The sequence below is a fragment of the Colius striatus genome, chromosome 5, assembly GCF_028858725.1.
Source record: "Colius striatus isolate bColStr4 chromosome 5, bColStr4.1.hap1, whole genome shotgun sequence".
Lineage (NCBI taxonomy): Eukaryota > Metazoa > Chordata > Aves > Coliiformes > Coliidae > Colius > Colius striatus.
In genome coordinates, this window is record NC_084763.1 from 21,289,812 (window position 1) to 21,308,987 (window position 19,176).

The 19,176-nt window shown below is 37.2% G+C and overlaps 1 protein-coding gene across 4 annotated transcripts in view; it reads left to right on the plus strand.

Moving 5' to 3' along the window:
* Positions 1 to 19,176, plus strand: part of TBC1D5 (TBC1 domain family member 5) — a 327,211-nt gene that overhangs the window by 261,345 nt on the left and 46,690 nt on the right. For all 4 annotated transcript variants that reach the window (XM_061996640.1, XM_061996639.1, XM_061996641.1 and 1 more), the window contains 2 exons: positions 5,447 to 5,532; positions 10,064 to 10,305. In XM_061996640.1, coding sequence (XP_061852624.1) covers positions 5,447 to 5,532; positions 10,064 to 10,305 — 328 coding nt within the window. The remainder of the gene's footprint in view (positions 1 to 5,446; positions 5,533 to 10,063; positions 10,306 to 19,176) is intronic.

Sequence of the window (19,176 nt, forward strand, 5' to 3'; positions counted from 1 at the left end):
CAATGCAAATATTAGTGCATGTATCTCCTGACTCCTGTGATTAAAGGAAGTTCTTTATTAGTTCTGTGCAGGATACTCTTCGTGTTGTGCTGCTTTCATACACAGGATTGATAGATGCAGACTACCAACCTGTGTTTTGGATAATATTTTGCTATTGGCTTTGAACCGCTTCAGGATTGGCAATAACACATTATGTCCTTTAATGTCTCATTTTTCTTTTTAGTAGGTATTTCATTCAGTGGTTCATGGGTGGATTGAATACCTTTTTGTCCTCAAGCAGGTTGCTTATTCTGCAGAAAGTATAACTAGGAAGAATAAAAATTAAAAGGTGAAAGTTTGGTTTGGGGAATGGTGCTTGCTTTGCGTACCGTAGGGTTTTGGGGTGGGTTGGGTTTTTTAGTATGCAAAATATTGTGGTATGTTTACGTAATGTTAAGCTATTGCTATACTGTATAAGTCTGGTCATAGAGTGGAGACAGCTGCGTGGATACTTGACAAAAGAAGAAAAAGAGGAAAGAAGAAATTCTCTGTGAAGCTAGGCTATTGGGCTATTAGCATTCACTTCATATTAACTGTTAGTGCCTAATAGAAAACCCGATGCTGAACCAAACAAACGGCATTCCTTCTCCACATCTCAGCTGCTGTTTTTCAACCCTGTTCACAGTCCAAATTTTTGTCATGTTTGTATCATCTTTATTGAAAAAAGAAGTATAGGATGAGATTCTGTGATTCTGTGATCTAGAAGGAAAAGGTAAAGGTTTGCTGACATCCCAGTCATTACTGAATAAAGGGTCATATGTTCTTCCAACTTGCACTAGAAACAAATTAAAGGAGAAAAAAAAATTCATGCAAATATTTCTTAGGTGGTTCCAGAATTATTAAAAAAATATCCCGTTTTCCCCTGTCAGCTAAAGAGGGGACAAAGGAGCAAACCAGCTCCTTAAAAATATTTGTTTAAATTTTTAAAATGACACTACATCATTATCCTTCTTCAATTTTATATATGTTTATTTCCATCTGTAGCTTAGGCTTAAAATATTATTAGATTAGAAAATATATATGTTTGGCAGCATTTATTTAATGTATTGAAAAAAAATTACTTATTAAAGATCCTGTTTGGCACTACTGAGATGATTATTTTGGTAAGCCTATAGCTGCGTGTACGTAGAATTCACTGCTGCTATTTTGTATGACTTTTCTCTGTTGCATTTAGGTTATCTAGGTTCAGTTACAATCTATTAAGTGGAGTATTTTTCAGTAGCTAAGGTTTTCCCACCTGTCTACCCTAAAACACCTGCAACATATGTTTGTGTAACCCTGCAATGCTTTGTGGTTTGGGCCTTGAGAAATTCCCCCAGAGCTTTTTGCTTATAAACAGCTGAGCAATTCATTTCTCTAATGACGAGTGCTTTTCCCTTGGCATTGAGGCAATAGCATGTTCACTAAAATAAGTCTCATTTGTCATCAGACGTATTGAAAATCTTTTTTCATTATTGTCTCTTATTCTGAACCTTCAGATTGTGCACAAAATTGTATTTGATCTTTTTTTTTCTGTTAATAATACTAAAGAGGGAGGAAAGGAAGTACCTCAACAAAGAAGAAAAAGAGAATGTTGTAAAGATTCCTCTGCTCGCACCTATGTGTAAACTTTTACAAATAAGGTGTATTTGGATGGTGAAATGCTACACTACAGCAGAAACCTGTTTTCTGTTATGTTGTAAAACAGCCTGCCTGTGACTTCTGTCACAGCATGCTTTGCTATATTATATCTACTCTGTGGGAAAGGTGACGTGGGACGTATCCAGAGGCCAGGGAGGGAAGGGGTTATATTAGGAAATTTGAGCATATGGAGCACGATCTTAAACTGGTGGGAAATGTTTCTCTGTGGTTTATGCAACTTTAGGGAACCTCTGCTGTGTTCAATGTGATTCTGACCACGGCCTCAGTCCCCCATCTAGGGAAGGAGCAGGCTTGGGTATAACTTAACACAGCCCTGAGTCTCTGGAGGAGAATAAATCAAAATAGAAAGCGCTCAAGAACCTCCTGTTGGCTGTGGGAACTGGAGTGAGTCAGTGTGGTGGTGGCTGGGAACAGAAACAGGAGTAAGCGGGTTAGGATTCCAGCAGGCAAATGAGGAGGATGTGTCTTTTTGGCAAGGAAAGGCTTAAATGTTACCTGAATGATACCTGAAACATGTTACGGCTTCTATAACTGAATTTTGTACATCGTCCTTTTTAAAGTATAAATTGGGTATTTTCTAACAATTGAAACTGAGGTCACTCTAGCAAGTGACCTTCTGCAAAACAGCTGTGGGAACAGGGATTTCTAGTATTGGCACAAGCAGCTTTTCTCCCTGATTTCTGCCCAGTCTTTCCTTAGAAGGGGAAAGACACAATGTGTTAATCTGTGTAATGCCCTTACATAATTTCTTAGGGGGACTCAACAAACTACTAATTTGAGGGGTCGATTTCACTGTCATTTTAACATTATTCTGTAAGAAAAAATATTTTATCTGAGGAACTAGTCAAAATAGTTACATAAATTTAAAAAGAAAGGAAAATTTTAATTACTTAAGTAATTAAAATACAAATAAGATCATTCTGAATTGCACTGCGTAGGAAAAAAATGTGATTAGCGTGAATAATTTAAACAACAGAGCTATGTTTGGCTGTAAAATTTGTTTAGTCTTCAGTGCTAATACATGGAATATAATACAGGAGACAGGTCAAACTGGATGCTTACACAGGGGAATTGGGGAAGAGATGTAATTGTGTAGGTTTTTCTTCCCGCTTCTTATATTTAACTTATAGAAATGGTTAAAAAGAATATAAGATTTCACGTATAATCACATAAAGATCATAATCTTCATAAAACTATGGGGCTTGCTGTCTGAACAGGCTTCAGAAGTATTTAAAATTTCTGTGTTGATACTTCATAGATACTTGTCTGCTAACATATATGTCAAGTTGGGTTTTTTAAATAAAGATTTTTTCCAAAAGGATCTCTGTAGTGTTACAGAAGCAGTTGCAGCAGCAACCCTTCATATTTACTGTCTTGCAGTTGTAATGTTTTTTTCAACAGCATTTTTTTTTTCTGAGGGCTTTTTTTTTCACTCTATGTAGTAGTGCTTTAAACTGCTTCTTCCTTTGATACCTTTAAATCTCATAGGAATTTAAATAAACCACTGTGAAAGTAATGCTTGAGCCTCATTCATATGTTCAAGTTAGATTATTATTCCTATTAATGGCTTTAAGTGCTTAGATTGTAGATCAACATTTTGCATCTTGAATTGCTTGTCATCTCTGCATAAATAGGGTTCAAGATACTCTTCCACACGTTTTCCTCCTTTTTTTTTTAATTTCAGAAGCAATGTGTAACAATCTTTTTTATTTATTTATTTATTGAGTAGTAGAAAATGCATTTCAATGCTTTTGCTATACTTAAAATACCTGTGAAGTTACTGGAAACCAATTGCAAATCTGACTAACATCTGGTGATGTGAATCTTTCAAGGACCTGTCTCATGACTTAGAAGTACTTACTGTAACTGCCGTTTACTCTTCCACCTTGTTGAAATGCTCATCAGGCCATATAAAGTCACTGAATTCATAGGAGAAAAGTTAACACTTGTTTGATTGCTCACATAGTAGTTGTAGAACCATCAGTTATCCTCATCAGATCAGTTTGGATTTGATTATCACAGAAATGCATTGAATTACCAAACTACAGCAATAGTAACTAAAGCTGACCCATTGTTATTGCTATCGGTTGATGAGGCCTGGCTTACAAGCTATATGAATGGGTAGAGTTATGCAAATATTTTTTTATAACAGGAGAAGAAAGTAGAGCAACTATTACGATGGGGGTGGTTGGACAGATAAGGACTTTGTAATGTTTGTCTAATAGCTTTCAGTTGTTTCATTTTTTTAATGAACATTGCAAACACGGTGTATTTTTTAAATGTTTAATGTGTTTCCAAAGAAAGACGATGAGACATTTCTTACAAGATTAAGTCTGAGTGCAGGAAACAATCTGGAAATTCCCAGCCCTAAATTTGACCCCAGAAATCATTCTGGCTGTTGCTATCTGCCACTCTTTTAAATCTTCTTCTCTCCTTTTATGCACATGCAATATTTTGGTGTTCAAAATGCAACTCCTATATCCTCCTCCAAAAATAAGGTTTCCAAGGAAGGAGAGTTATCTGCAGTTATGTGGAAAATGAGAGGATAAGACTGTGGATACTCCAGTCTATAATGAAATCTGGAGGGCAAAAAACCGTGGAAAATTGAAACAGCTGAAGACTGATTCCATAAAAAATACAATATACTCTCAGCTGTGAATTACTATCTTGGAAAAGTCATTGCATAGTTCATTAAAACTATTTTCATCCTAGGAGGACTTAAGAAGTTCAATCAGAATATACAACAACAACCCATGAATGAATAAACCCTTAAAACAAATATTTGGAAAGTATTTTACATCTGGTTTATATAATATATCTGATAATTATGCAGAAATTTACCACTTTGTTTTCTCTTACACTAGAAATTATTGATGTTGAGCCATTTCTCTTCTAATTCATTTATATATATATATGTGCTAAAGACCTCTCTGAACCTTTCTGTTATTTTGGTTTCATCTGTATGCAGATTTTTTACTTAAAAATATTTATTTCACCCTTCAAATAATATACTTCATAGTGCATTTGTTCCGTCAAGATACTTTATGCATATGCTGTGAATCTACGTTCAGTGAATTACTAGATCCAGAAAGGATGATTTCAGAACTACCGAAGGCAGCATGCTTCAGTGAAATAGTTTTATTGTGACAGAGGTGGAGACTAATAAGTGGCTTGTGGTTTCAATATTAATTATATACATTTTATTGTAGAACAGTTCTTTACCCATGGCCTCTATTTTGAATTGGGTGAAATTTGGAGAGAAAAAAAGTCTCTGCGTGCCATCTAGTGGCCGTTCTCAGGTTGTCTCTAATTCGTTGCTTAACCGAGATGCTGCTAGTAACGCGTTCAGTTGAAAACGATAGCTACAGTTTCTCTTTACTATTACCATTTCCTTTAAAAACGTATCATTTTAGCGTGGAGATGATAAAAAATCACTACCCAGTCTTAGAAAAGAAATCAGGTCAGTATCTGATTGAATTAACAATGTTAACCAGTGGAGCCGACAGCCCGTTCACTACAGGGAAACGACTTTGTGGAGTTTCTGTGAGCGTGGCTTGGACTCACTGGTAGCACTTGGAAGTATTTTAAATATTTTAAGCCTTCGGTTTTATGGAGCTGGTGTTACTTCCTTGAGAAAGCAAGATCCTGGGAAAATAAGTTATTCTTTAAATTTCAAAACTTCTTCATAAATGAGCACACCTTTCGTATGCGTTAAATCTCTCAAAAGAAAGTTCCAATAACATATTCTCTTCTTTTTTTTTTTTAGAGAAATCCAAGACCAGTGACTCATCAATTCCAACAAAATTTAGATTATTACAAAGCACGTGGAGCAGACTTGATGAACAAAACCCGGTAAGCGATATCTGAATATGTGTTCGCTGAACTAAGACCTTACATAAACAAACTGTTTCAGAAGTCGCTTTTATCCCGAACAGGAAAAACACAAGCAGTATTTAGAAGCACGTGTGTTTATTTCATGACATGTATTTTGAGTCTTCACCTTGCCTATTATTCCATGAAAAATGAAAGTTTTACACATAGTGTTGCTGGCATTATTTAAGTTTAAAGACATCTGTTCACAATGACATGTATACTAAAAGCAGCAGGTAAAACGTTGCCAATGTGAGTTCTGTAGCTGAACTACATCCTACAATGCCTCTAATCACAGTCTGGAGTTTCCACACACCAGAAGCTGTATAAATTGAATTAATGTAGATCCAGTTTCAAGTAATTTTTACTAAGCCTTTTTGTGGCATTCCTCTCTTGTTAGAGAAGGAGTTTGCATCAGTATCCCCTAAATTCATTGCCAGGGCCATTTTATCTGGTGGCCACAAGTGTAGAGGTGCCCGTGCACCAACTGGGTAGCCACAAGGCTGGTGGATGGTGACTGCTGGTAGCTGTGGGTCAGGCCAGCACAAAGCACAATGCCTTACTTCATTGTGTACTCACTCTCACGGGCAGTGTCTTGGATTGCACATGACCTCAGGCATACGCTGTGTCTTGCTGTCATATAGACCTTTGCACCTCTGTCAAATTCCGTTTAAATAAGTTACATTAAAAGCTAGCTAAAATCAAAATGGAGTGGATTAAAAGCTCTTAAAAATGGAGAAAGGAGCAGAAATTAAAGCTAAGTAGAATGACTCCAAAAGTTTTTTGAGTTTTTTTTTTTAATCCTGTCTTTAATTTTGGGGAAGACTATCACAATTTACTGCATTCTATTGCATTTTCTTAATGTTTTTACTTATTTATTATTTTTTTAAATTATCTCAGGAGTTGCCTAAACTTGAAAAATGCATTATTTAAAAATTCCTAAAAGACACGTTGCGAGGATTTAAAAATACAAATAAATCATAAAGCCCAAACATGAATGACACTTGTTGAAAATCTAAATTCTAAGGAAATAAATGTCCATTACATCTATGTAGGAGAGGAGAAATTGTTTTAAATAGTTCAGAAAGAGAAACATCTGGAACAAACGTATTTAAAACCAGAGATGGTCAAATGTGGTAAATATGTGTAAAACTGGACTAAAGAAAGAACTGGAAGATGTAACATTAGAAAATGTTTCTGCAGTGAGCAGAGAGATGAATTAGATTGGCTACCATCTTTTTCATCTTTAATTCCATGGGCTCAATGATATATTTAAAATATCTTGGCAAATCTCTAATAATGCTTACTTTATCACATATAAAACTTTAATCCATCATACTCGTATATTTGTCTCTCTTCTCTCATAATGGCTACTTACTGAAGAGAGAAATGCCTTTGAATAAGGCGTGCTTAAAACAAAACATTTTCATCTTAGTAGAAAACTGCAGAGATTGAATCATCTTCCTACTGCTAGTTTAAAAATATACCATTCACAGTCAAGGTCAATGATGCTTATTGTGATGAAACAATATTGTTTGTTTCATAGATGGAATTCACGTCTCCTTGACACTCGTATTTTTAAACTGATGCTTTACTTTTAAATGCATCTGCTGATAACTGTACAACATAATCAATCAGCATTTTTCTTGTAATTGTTGTGCATGCCTGGTACATCTAGATGGCTAAAATGTAGACATTGATCCATGTTTAATGGCTGTAATCATCCTTTGCAGTAACATATCAGACATTCAAATGGTAGGAAATAGAGACATTGTTCTTATTTCCCTGAACTTCAGCTCAGTTTTAGCATACCTCCTCCAGAGATCTAGCACCTCACTATTGTTCATTTTCTGAAACTGCGATTCAAAGAAATTGCACAATAAATTTTACTTTAGAATACTTTTATTAAGACCACTTCTTGACAAGAAATTTCAACATCATTTATTTTTCAGGCATGTGTATGTGCAGTGTCAGTTCATAGCACAGCCAAAGAAGATTTTTGGTGTTTTGTTATTCCTGTAAAGTGAAGTTTCTCAAAAAGTATCTTTGTAACAATCTGAAAATTGAAAATAAAATAACTTCTTCTGGTTTACATATATGTTAAAGCAGCAAATTAAACACTATAGAAGGAAAACTGACACTTTTTCTTAAACAAATTATAGCTAAAAAAATAAACAAGAAAGAAATAAGCTGATGGACACAAATACACATGCCTCTGTATAAGCTTTGTCTCCTTCATCCGTGAACCGTCATGATCGCAATGATGCAGTTAGCTCAAAGCATCCAATGGCTCTTTGCTCAGGTGGCCGATCAGAGAAAAAAAATTACTTCCAGTAAATATATTTTTTTTGTGCAAATTCAAAGGAATTTGCAATGATTGTCAAGGCTCTGGACCTAGAGACAACACAAATCTAGGACTCAATATGCAAGCCTTTATCTTCTTTCTAAGGTGATGTTACAGATGAGTGAGGATGTCTACCACCCCAGTCCTGGTGATTTGTTTCAGTAGAATGAAGGGAAAACATATGCCAAATACACTGAAGTTTGAATTCTGAATCTCAACCAAGTTGTTACTGGTATGACCCTCAAAATCAGTGATGTAATTACATTCATTGCAAACTGTTGGTAACTGATTGATATCCTCCAAGCCAGCATTTGTGAGTTCTCCTTCCACTTTCAAAGCTACAATCTTTATTTTCTTTCTGCAATGAAGACACTAAACGAAAGGCCCTCTGCTGATCTTTCTGATGCCACATATATGTGATAGGATAGAAAAAAATCCCTGCAGTACCTTGGGGAGCTGGTTAATCTGCTAGGTAGTAGCAGAGCAAAATGTATTAGTAATAAACATGTCCTCTTCTTTAAAATCATTGGAACCCATTCATTTTGGGTTTGAAGCTGTTTGACACTCCTGCAAGAGCATTTTATAGTTCTGAATATGCTCTCTTTGTAGTGACTTTATCAGTCATTCTCAGGTGGCTACAGAAAGGCTTTTTGTAATATCAGCAGCCATCAATAAAATATGGAGTCACAGAAACATCCCATAATCGTTTTGCAGCAACCATTCCTTTCCAGCTTCCATAAGTTGGGAAGCAGCACTTAGTTTCTGCACTGCAGCTCCTCCTAAAAAGGGCTATATGCTGTCTTTCTTCATCACCGGTATATAGCAGAAGGGCACTGTAAAGCTTGGGGCTGTCTCTTGTGAATGTGCACGCTCACATACTTTCTTCTGCTGCCTCTCATTTTAACTATTCTATGTATCTATTCTGAGTCTAAACAACTCAGCTGTTATTATTTACTGGGTATGTTCTATATGTGTGCATGCATTTATATTGTGTATTCTAAAAAAAAACCATATCTGAAGTCAAATAGGGAAATTATATGAAAAGCAAAAGCAAAATTACTTTTCCAGGTGCCTGAGCAAGTTACAAGTCACCCATATTAATTCATTTGTAGTGTATTTTTAGTTAAACTTGCCCAAAATATTGCAAAACTATTTTTTCCCCAGTACTGAAATTGTATTGTTTTTAATTACATGTATTTTTTTCTTTTTTTTTTAAAGACAGCTCTTTATACCACTGAAGTACAAATAAGTAAAATAAAACCGCAGGAGTGGAAAGGTCTCTGTGATTATGGTGTATTTCTGTGAAGGATATTTCAAGCATTAATTAAATAAAACAGGAAAAATATTGCATGAACAAATACAAATGGCTTTGCTGATGCTTGGATTATGTGAACATTTCTGAAGAGAATTAGAAGCTTCTTTGTCTCTTTATTTTAGAGAGATTAAATGGTTCGACAGTTTCCTCATTCTTAATGTTGCATATAACTGAAGTGAATTAAATAGCCACTGTAGTTAAAATAAAAAGCAACAATGATGAGGATCATGATCCTGTATATGTGTAATATCCTGAAGACATTCTTCAGCCAAAATACCTTCAGAAATCAGGATTCTTGTTGAAAAGTGAGTGGTTTGAAATAGCTGGACTGGGCAGGAGGGGAAGTAAGAGCAAGAGACCCCTAGCTCTGCCAACCTAAAAATACAGTCTTGTGTTAGTTTTGCCTGTTGAAAGAAATGTTTGGGTTTGAGTTATTTTAAACAAGATAATTTAATCTAGCAAAGTAATTATTAAAGCAGTCTTTTAATACAAATAGTCAGTTTAATAAAGTTTTTGGTGCTTTAGAGCCTGTATTGCTTTTTGTCATCCTTTCTTTTATTTCTTTTTTAAATTTTCATAGGCAAATTTAGAAAACTGGTGCAGAATTGCTTTGCTTAGGGTTAGTCTGCATTTTTTTTCAGGAAAAAACGGCCAAAACAATTTGTTCACTCTACTGCTTGGGAAAATCTCGCACCACATGCAGTCCGTCTTATTCCAGCAAGCTGCAGTAAAACGCTCTTTGTCATGTTCAAATCTTGGAATTCTTTCCCCCATTTTTGGAGAATACTGCACATATTGCTGTGCCTGTCCAAACCATTGGCAAGGATGTGATGATTTCTTGTCTTCTTTTTCAGCGCCAGTGCTAAGGCCGCCCCACTGAACATTAACAAAGTCTCCAACAGCTTACTGAATTTTGGCCGAAAGCTGATTGCTCCAGCTATGACTTCAGGCGGGGCTGTGGGTGCTCCTGCTGGTGGGAGCAGCTTTCCTGCCCCTGCAATGCCCATCAGAAGCACACTGGAAGCCCCACAGCACCACCAGGCACAGCAGCAAAGGATGCTGAAGTCTGAAAGCATGCCAGTTCAACTGGGCAAAGGTAAAGGTGAAACACGTGGCAGTGCCAGGACAGGGGGAAGCTTTATCTACGTACATCTCAAGGACTGAAGAAAGTCCTTTTCTTGGTTTTATACCAACAGGTACATATTTGAAGGAACCAGAAAAATCAGAATTTTGTTAAGACATCATGCCAACTACAACAGCACGTTTGCAGTGTAATACAGAATCAGATGTTGTCTCAAGAATGTACAAATATTATATGACATTTTGGACCTTTAAAAAAGTCTTAACTAGAAATAACATCAGACATGCTGACAAACTATACTGTTACCATAAACAACAGCTGAATTTTCAGGCTTTTAAATGCCACATATTTTTAACTGTCAGACTAGTTTCATATAGGTTTTTTCTGGGATATTGTCACAAATCCTATGCATCACAGTATTAGGTAAATAGGAGTTAAGGAAATTAGATCAGTTACAGAGTAATTCTTAATAAACAAAATCTTACTCCCTTTAGAATGTGTGGAGCTTATTTGAAAAGTTATTTGAACAATAACAGGTATTTGCCTCTTAATAATTTGTGATGGCCCTCTGCATCTAGTAGTAAAGACTACTTCTTTTTCTTGACCCTTGTTTGTATATTTCTCAGAATCCCAGAACAATCTCAGAAATTGCTCCACCATCGGTTTTACAGTCCCTGATGCTGTGCAAACATGAAACTGAAACAGTGTATGTACCAACTACCATGTTGGATCATCCAGAAATATACCTGACACTTTCCATACAAGAATCATAATAAAAAATTGAAGTTATGTTTGCTCATTGTCACGTACAAACTATGCACATGTTTCAGGATCAACAGGAGTATGGAGATTTGGTAAAGTTATCAAGAAATTATGCAGATTTATTATGTAGGGCACAAAGAATTTACGAGGAAATAAAACCTACTGCAACACTTCAGTACCTGCAGCTTCCTATCACACTCTCTGTCCCATTTGGTGCAATACTTGCAGAAGTCATTTAAAGGCAACAAATGTAAAAATAATCTTAATTGCTTGAGGTAACAGTGAGTTTTGTTTTACATATTAGTGCCATGCTTATTCCAGACCTGCACAGTTATCAGTATAGTGACTGTAGTTGGATAGAAATTGTGAATGATGGCACCTAAGTAAGTCTGCAAGTGCTGTAATATATATTTTTAAAGATAAGCCAAATTGACAGTGGAAATACAAAGGCTCTTAGAGGCTGCTCAGCGAATTCTCTCTGAATTAAGTTTAAATGTAGGAGTAGCTTAGTGAAAAGAAGTAAAAAAAAAAAAAGCCTTACTTGTAATGATGCTGCTGCTGCAGAGATAGGTTAAAAAGACCTTTTTGAAGCATGATGCAGATACCTTTGTAAACAACTCAGCACTGTCTCCATCACACCTGAAAAGTAAGTCTTTCCATTCCTGTACAGGACAGTGTCACTCCCTCAAGAGAGTGCTGTCCAGTGTCTCCAGTGAATGAGGGCACTTGCCGCAGCTCTGAGAAATTGAGGGTACTTCTGTCCAGGCATAGGATCCAGAATATACCCATGTCCTGAGAAGATCTCATGCCACTGTTTGTGATGAACTTTTTACATGCCTTTTTACCTTCTGTACTGGTGTTTTTGAAACTCTGGGTTCTGCTGTAGCTTTTGTGTATCTAAAACCTGTTTGGTATTCTTTGTAACTATAAGGCTCTCAAGTTACTGACTAGCTGCCAGTAATTGTCTTATGTTCCTGTTCTTCACCCTGTTTCCATCTCTCCTCAGCCTCCTGGAGCTTGGTTATTTAGCCGAGGTAGGCAGTGGCACAGATTTTGAATTTGTATAGTCATTTGCACCTCTAGTTGATCTGACACTCACAGATGCTCAGTTGGACAGTATAACAGACCAAGATGCTGTAAATCTGACAAGCATCAAGTCGTAAAAGAAGTCATCCATTTTTTTTTCATATTGTGTTAGTGCTTTCACATTTTGAATGCTCAACTAGTGCTGATAATTTAAATTAATATGTAGAGGGTTATAAGTTTGAGGAGATTAAATTAATTGCCGGATCTACTTTTTTATTAAGTGTGAAGAAGTCCTTGGTAACAAAATGTCTTGCAGGACTGGCAAAATAATCCAGTCCTAGCTTGAACAGCTCTGTTTAGACAGTTACCACTCACAAACCACCAGTGGTGACAGGTGTCTGTTGTGCTGCCATCTTCAGAGGTGGCTTGTGCTGTGCTCTAGGTGAGGGATGGCTGGTTTACATAATTGATAGTAATTATTACTCCAAAGTTTTGTTACTTGCTGAATTTCTTCAAGAAAAAAATGCGTGTCATTTAGATAAAGTAAAATTTAAATGGCAGACTCATATTATTACCAAAAAAATCCACCATAATTGCAGGCCTGTCATTCCAGATGAGTCTTCAACATTCCAAATCACAGTTGAACAAAGTATCCAGACACGTAATTGGACATTCAGCTCCTCCTAATAATGAGTTCAGCCTGTCCTTGGCACAGAAGAAGATTGAGTATCATTACTGATCACTTACGCAAGGTAGCCTGCTAACAGAAAAGGGATTAAAGTATTTTCTTGATCCTACTCAGTGGAGGAGTTCTTTGGCACTAAGGTGGGATTCAAATCTTGAGTTCATTGGATTGTCTGTTGAGTTTGTTGCCTTGAAAAACAAAAATATTCATAATGAAAAAATATGGAAAAGGGCAAAATGGTTGCCCCTTGTATTCCACTGCATATCTTAATGATTCAGAAACTGGATATTCTTTGATTACCAAATGGCAGTGTGTTGACAGGAAAAAAAAAAAACATTTCTCTTTCACTTTTTCCTTGATGGTGCCAGATAAGAGTTTTGCTTCTAGGTCCTTTCACGCTGAAAACCAAACGGCTTTTGATTTGAACGCCACTTAATCACAAGGAGACATTAGAGGACCAGTTTGAAGATGAAGTTCCGCCAAAATTGTGATCAGCTATTTAAAGAGTCCAGGCTACTCTTTGTTTTTATGAGTTGATACTTCGGTGGTATTTGCTGTAACAGGAACAATTTCCGCAGTCACTGAATACGCCCTAAAGAAACTATCTCCATATTTAGAATTATTTATCAACTCTATCTAGAAAATGAGTATTTTCAGAAGGAAAAAGAAGTTGTCCTTACTGATAACTGAATAAAAAGGAGGTAAAAAATCCTGTATTCTTATGCAACTGTGACATTTTATTGGCAGTAAGAATATGATACTCCCGAATTAGCAGGATTAGCAGAAACACAATGGTTGTGATGTGTGTTTTAGTATAGGTCTTGGTGTAAATGAAATCAATGCAAAGAGCAGCTTTCCGCGCGGCTGGCAGAACTTCCCCAGCCGTTCCGCCCGCTCTCGCACGGCTCTGGCGACACCGCTCATCTCGAAGCAGGGGCCTCCAGCCGAGCCCCCCGAGCGGCGGCGAACGGCATTGTTCGGGGAAACTTCCTAACGCTGTCGTTTATCCGCAGGCGAGGCGGGCGCCGGCAGCGCCGCCGGAAGGCCGGGCCCCGCGCAGCCCCCCGCGGCCCCTCCAGGTACGGCTGCGGCGGGCCCACGCCTCCGCCGCCCGCCTTCCCCTGCGCGGCCCCTCCGCTCCCGCCATTGCTGCCACTCTCCATCCAGCGGGCGGCGCTGTTGTGCAGCGGGAAGCGGCCGCTGCGTTACCGCCCCCGTCCGCACAGCGCGGCGAGCGCGGCCCTGCCCTCACGTTCCCCGCCCGCCCGGCCGCGTTGACCGTCCGCTTTGTGCTCCCATTTCACGCCGTGTCGTCTAGGGCACAGCCACCGTCTGTGTCTCTTTCAGTCGCGTTACTTCCCTGTCGTTATATTGCAGGCAGGTATTTTGAGCTGAACGTCTGCCGCAGTGCACTTGACTGAAGAGGAGCTTCCCTGCCTTGGGCTGAAATAATAAGCGTTGGGGTTTGTGTGATGAGATGGTCAGAAGAAGTTTTGAAAGTGCTGGGAGCCTTTGTTGCAATTTCAGAGTAGGAGAAAAAGGAAAACAAATTTGTCTGAAAAGTTCTCTAAAACTCGAATAATAGTTTTTGCAAATTCTAGTGCTCCACATCCTGGCCATGGCAAACGCAGGGTAATAGATGAGCAGATCCGAACAGTTTTGAATTATATATCGTGCCTTCCTTCTGTTCGTGGTGGCCTTGTCCTTGCACTCCTTGTAACTATGGAAGCTATTCTTTTCCTCTGTAGAGGCCAAACAGAACGAGCCATCAGTTTTGTAGGGCTTTTGTGTGTTTTCCTCTGATTTTTTCATATATTTTAGCAGAGAGCTCCAAAACTCATGATAATTCCTCCTGTAACTTAAATCAAACTTAGTAAGACCCGAAGTTTGTTCTTTTTCATTGTTTCTTCCACTTCTCTCATCACTTTTTACTTTATGATAAGTCTTTATTACAGATTACATTACATTTAAGCTTTCCTTTTTCTTTTCAAGACATTGCATGTCCCACTCTACCTTGACAGCAAAACCAACAATCCCATTTCCCACTACTGAACCCATATATTTTCCAAGTGATTTTGAAGCAGAGAATTTAGAAATTAGAGCCATTTAGAAGCCAACACATGGAGGTAATGATGCACCTTTTGCCTCAAAAGTTGGATGTCCTTTTAATGAATGAAATCCTGTGCATTGTTACTGTAAACTATTTATGCATTTTAGATTGCATACATATCTAGTTTCGCGGTGGCCTATACATACTGTGTTTTGAGTACTGCTTACGTCAGGGATCCTTAGCTACTTGTTCTGTGTGCTTCAAAAGCATTTTTTTAATTTCCATGTTTGGGGTTTCATCAGCCTGTTTCACATATATTTTAGGATCTTCTGCTATATGCTTATATGATCAGAGATTAGATTAGTCTTCTAAGAAGGTGTAATGCATTCATCTGAGATTGACAGAATGAGCAGAGGAAAATGAGAGCTTTGATTCAGTGATGTTTTCAGTTTGCTGGTCAAGCCGTTAAGAAGGAGATTAGTTTGGTTAGTTATTAGCTGTAGTTTATTGCATCACTTTATACATTTAGATTCTACATGGAGGGCAAGAATTCGGTTGTTTGGAGTAGGGTTTTTTTTTTCTTTGTTTTCTAAATAATCCGAAATTAGAAACTCTGAAACAACCTGTTGGATGAGGAGAATGTACCACACTGCTCATCAAAAAAGATGCAGAATCAGTAAGACATACAGCAGAAGAGACAGCATTTTGTGCAATCCTCTCAAGATCCCGAAATCTCAGCATTGGTGTTGCAGTGTAATTTCCAGTGTTACGTGAGGGTTGTTAATGCCTCAGAAATCGGTGCACACATAATGCATCTGAACAAAAGCATCACGATGACTTCAGTTCAGTGTTCTTGCTGCAGCTCCGCTAAACTTCCTTGTAGAAAAAATGATAAATGGCTTTTTTTATTTAGCATTAGGGAAAACACCTATGATTGGTGTGACTTGTCTTTCAGCTTGCTTATTTACAGTTGTAAAAATGATGACTCCTCTGGAAATTGGAAAAGCCAATTATAATACAAGAACTCTGCTTTATAACTTGGAACAAACTGTAATTATTCGTAAGTGCTATCTTTTCTATCTTACTTAATTCTTAATCACGTCCCCAAATGATCCGTGTCACAGAGCCATGCACAGGATTGGAGTCAGAATAGAAGTTCAGTGTTTCCTGATGATAATTTTCTCAGATTTGCTTATTCAAGCAGTAGGATCAGATGCATCCTAAGCTTTCTTCTTACCTGGGTATAAACCAGACAGAAATAGTATTTTTGTCACTTCTGTTTTATTGCATCTCTATCTTAGTTCCTTTACATCATGTATAACTTTTATTTCTTGTCTATATTATATTTATATATAAGTCCATAAGAATGAGAGCATGTTCCCTTTAAGGACAGTTGTATTCTTCTGACTGTCAAATCTCAACTCTACATATTTCTTTTGTTTGCTTATGCAAGTAGTTGCATATTCCCTTTCTCTAAACTGAGATCCATCATTTGAAGTGTAGCTGTTTGGTAAGCAAAGCAGTGGCCATAAGGATAGTTCTCTGTCTTTTCAATTTCCTGTTGTATTTTGGACATTTTTTCTTTAGTGCTGAGAAAGAAAATAAAGAAAAAAAAATCCTTACAAATAACTTTTCAGTCACTTTCTAAAGCTCCGTTCTTTCATGTGCTTGGGTTCAGCAAATATTTTTCAAGTCTCTATTATCTATGAAATTTATTATATCGTAGAATGTTATCTATTGAATTTACCATGATCTGCTTGTTGGCCAGTGAAGTGGGTTAAGTACAGGCCATTTAGTGAAGGTGTATGTGAAAAAAATACAGTGCTATTGTTTAACATTTTTTTATTCTTCATCCTATGTGGAAGGTATCTTCTTTTTACTATGATGGGAAATAGAACCCAATTAATTTGATGTATAAATTATTTTTTCGTTGTACTTTGTCCACCAAATGTTGTTTTTTTTATATTGAGTGTTTATATTCACTGCTCTGGCTTAGCTGTGCGAGTTTTATAAACACTCTATTTGCTAAAATAGGTAATTTCATCTGTTCCAAAACTGTTTTAAAGTTTTACCTGCTGTAAAACCACACTTCCATTGTAAATTGCTGCTATGAAATGCATAAAAAGTCTCCTTCTTTCATAAAGGCAGCTGTAAGGATTATAATATTGCCAAGTTACATGATTTTATCTTAAAATTAGAAGTCTTCAAAAATTTCCTTCTCACTGAATTATTTCTGCACTTTGCCATTCAGTGTTTCCCCCTTTCCTCCTCTAGAGTTTTTTCACAGAACTGGATGTTCATGTTCACCTGATTAATGCATATCCTATTTCTCTATATAATGTAAAGGCAAAAGTTGAGTGAGATCTACAGCCTTCATTTCCTGCACTTCAAGGAGGCTGTTTAGATTAAATAGTGGCTGATAAGTGGCTATAGGAGGACTAGGAAGAAGCAGAAAAATGCAGTTGAATGAAGTTGAATGGTAGGAAGGAAAGAATACATGAGAACGAGAAGCAAAACCACCAGGGGAGAGATGAGCAAAGTAAGGCAGCAGTGAATGGAGGAGAAAGTGGGAAGTAGTTTATATGCTCATTTTCTTCCAGAAAACATTTGAGAATGTTAAACCCAGATCCCTTGGATTCCCTGGGATTTTGTCCTGCTTGGTCTTTTTTTCACATGTGATGTTTTATTCCTTGCTAGTTCAGTCTCTTTGCGTTGTTACAGTCTTCTTGCTAAGAGAACAGTTGAAATATGTATGTATTTATTCCCTCAAGAAAACATGAATTGCTGTTTTCTTGTGGCTGCAGCTGTGCAATATATGCTGCTTAGGTCAAACACCACAGAGAACTTGGCTTGGACTTTGTCTCCACCCAACAGGTGGCCAAGCATCAGACCACTAACTTCCACACCACTTGGGACAACGATTACCATTCTAGATCTTAAATGACAGGATTAAGTTTGATGTTTCTGTATGGGTAGGTTTTGCTAGATGTTTGCTTCTGTTTAAAGTGTTTGACCTTCTAACCCAAATGGTTTGACCCTTCAAACCATTCTACGATTCTGTGATCTCAACAGAGCTGGTCTCCTTTTGTATCTAAATCTGAATTTCTTTCTGAGTTTTCTGCAGCCTTTTCTGCTTCTGTTTTCTTTGCCTTTCAGTTTTCTTTTATTTCTCTGAAACTCTATATCATGGAGGCAGACCACAGTGCATAATGAGGAGAGACTAACCCATTCCAGAAAAGGAGTTAGTTTTTTATTTTCAGGATTGGTAGTGTATCCTTAATGGCAAAACATTTAATACATCGTTAAGTTCTGTGCAATAATACATGGCATATCTGGGAGTAAAACTAGTATAGAGCAACTCAGAGGAAAGAAGTCTGAACAACTGGCATCTGCAAGGAGAGTGGGTTGAAATTCAATCACAACCTTGCAAGGGAGATGAAGCTGCACCTGTGCCATGTGAATGATCTAGTTTCAGAGGATCATTCTTGATGCTATACATGGTAGCATGAAAAGCCCACCATAAACAAAAGTAAGGGAGAACATAAACAGACTCATCAGAATAGCTGTCAGAACAAGAAAAAGGAAGAATTCCAGAGCTTTAGTTTATGTGCTATTCCACTTTTTTCAGAATGGAAAATTCTAGAATTGCATCAGGTCACTCTGGATTGACAACTTCATACACATAATAAAGGGGAGTTTTAAAACTAGCACCTGTCCTAGTGCAAGATTTTCTTAATGAAAGTTAAGGAAAACTGACACTTTTTTCTTTTCTTCTGGAGCTGATTGAAATAAAATTGAAGTTAAATATTTCAAAACACCACATGAGTCTCAGCTGGAAGAAACAGTCCTTACCAGAGACTGCCAGACTGGATACAGTTTCATAGTGGAACAGTTCAGGCATCTACCCAGATGTCTTCACAGTGACAGTGGACAACACTAGACTCTTTTGAAAAGCTGCATTAGATGACAGTAGCTATTGAGTAGGCTTCATCAGAATGTCTGTTAGGTGCAGATGGCCTTAAAAACTGAAGCAGTTTGCATTCTTTTCCAAACTGAACTTGCTTTTTCCTGTTTTAAGTCTAGATATTTGCATCTAGATGTTCGATGTCCATTCTTGCTCATAGCTTTCTTTGCTAAGTTTTATAGTTTATTTGTTAAGACAAAAAGGATTTCCCTTACAGTGTTGATGGCATCAGATCTTTCTTGTGAGAGATACTTTCGCTCATTATGCCGGACAGGGAAGAGAAGGTCCTCAGTCTGTGTATATAATAGGGTATATATACTGAGCTGTTTTCTTTATATACATATTTTTATATGTATATTTCTGTTGTTTAGCATGTATATACATACACACACTAGATAG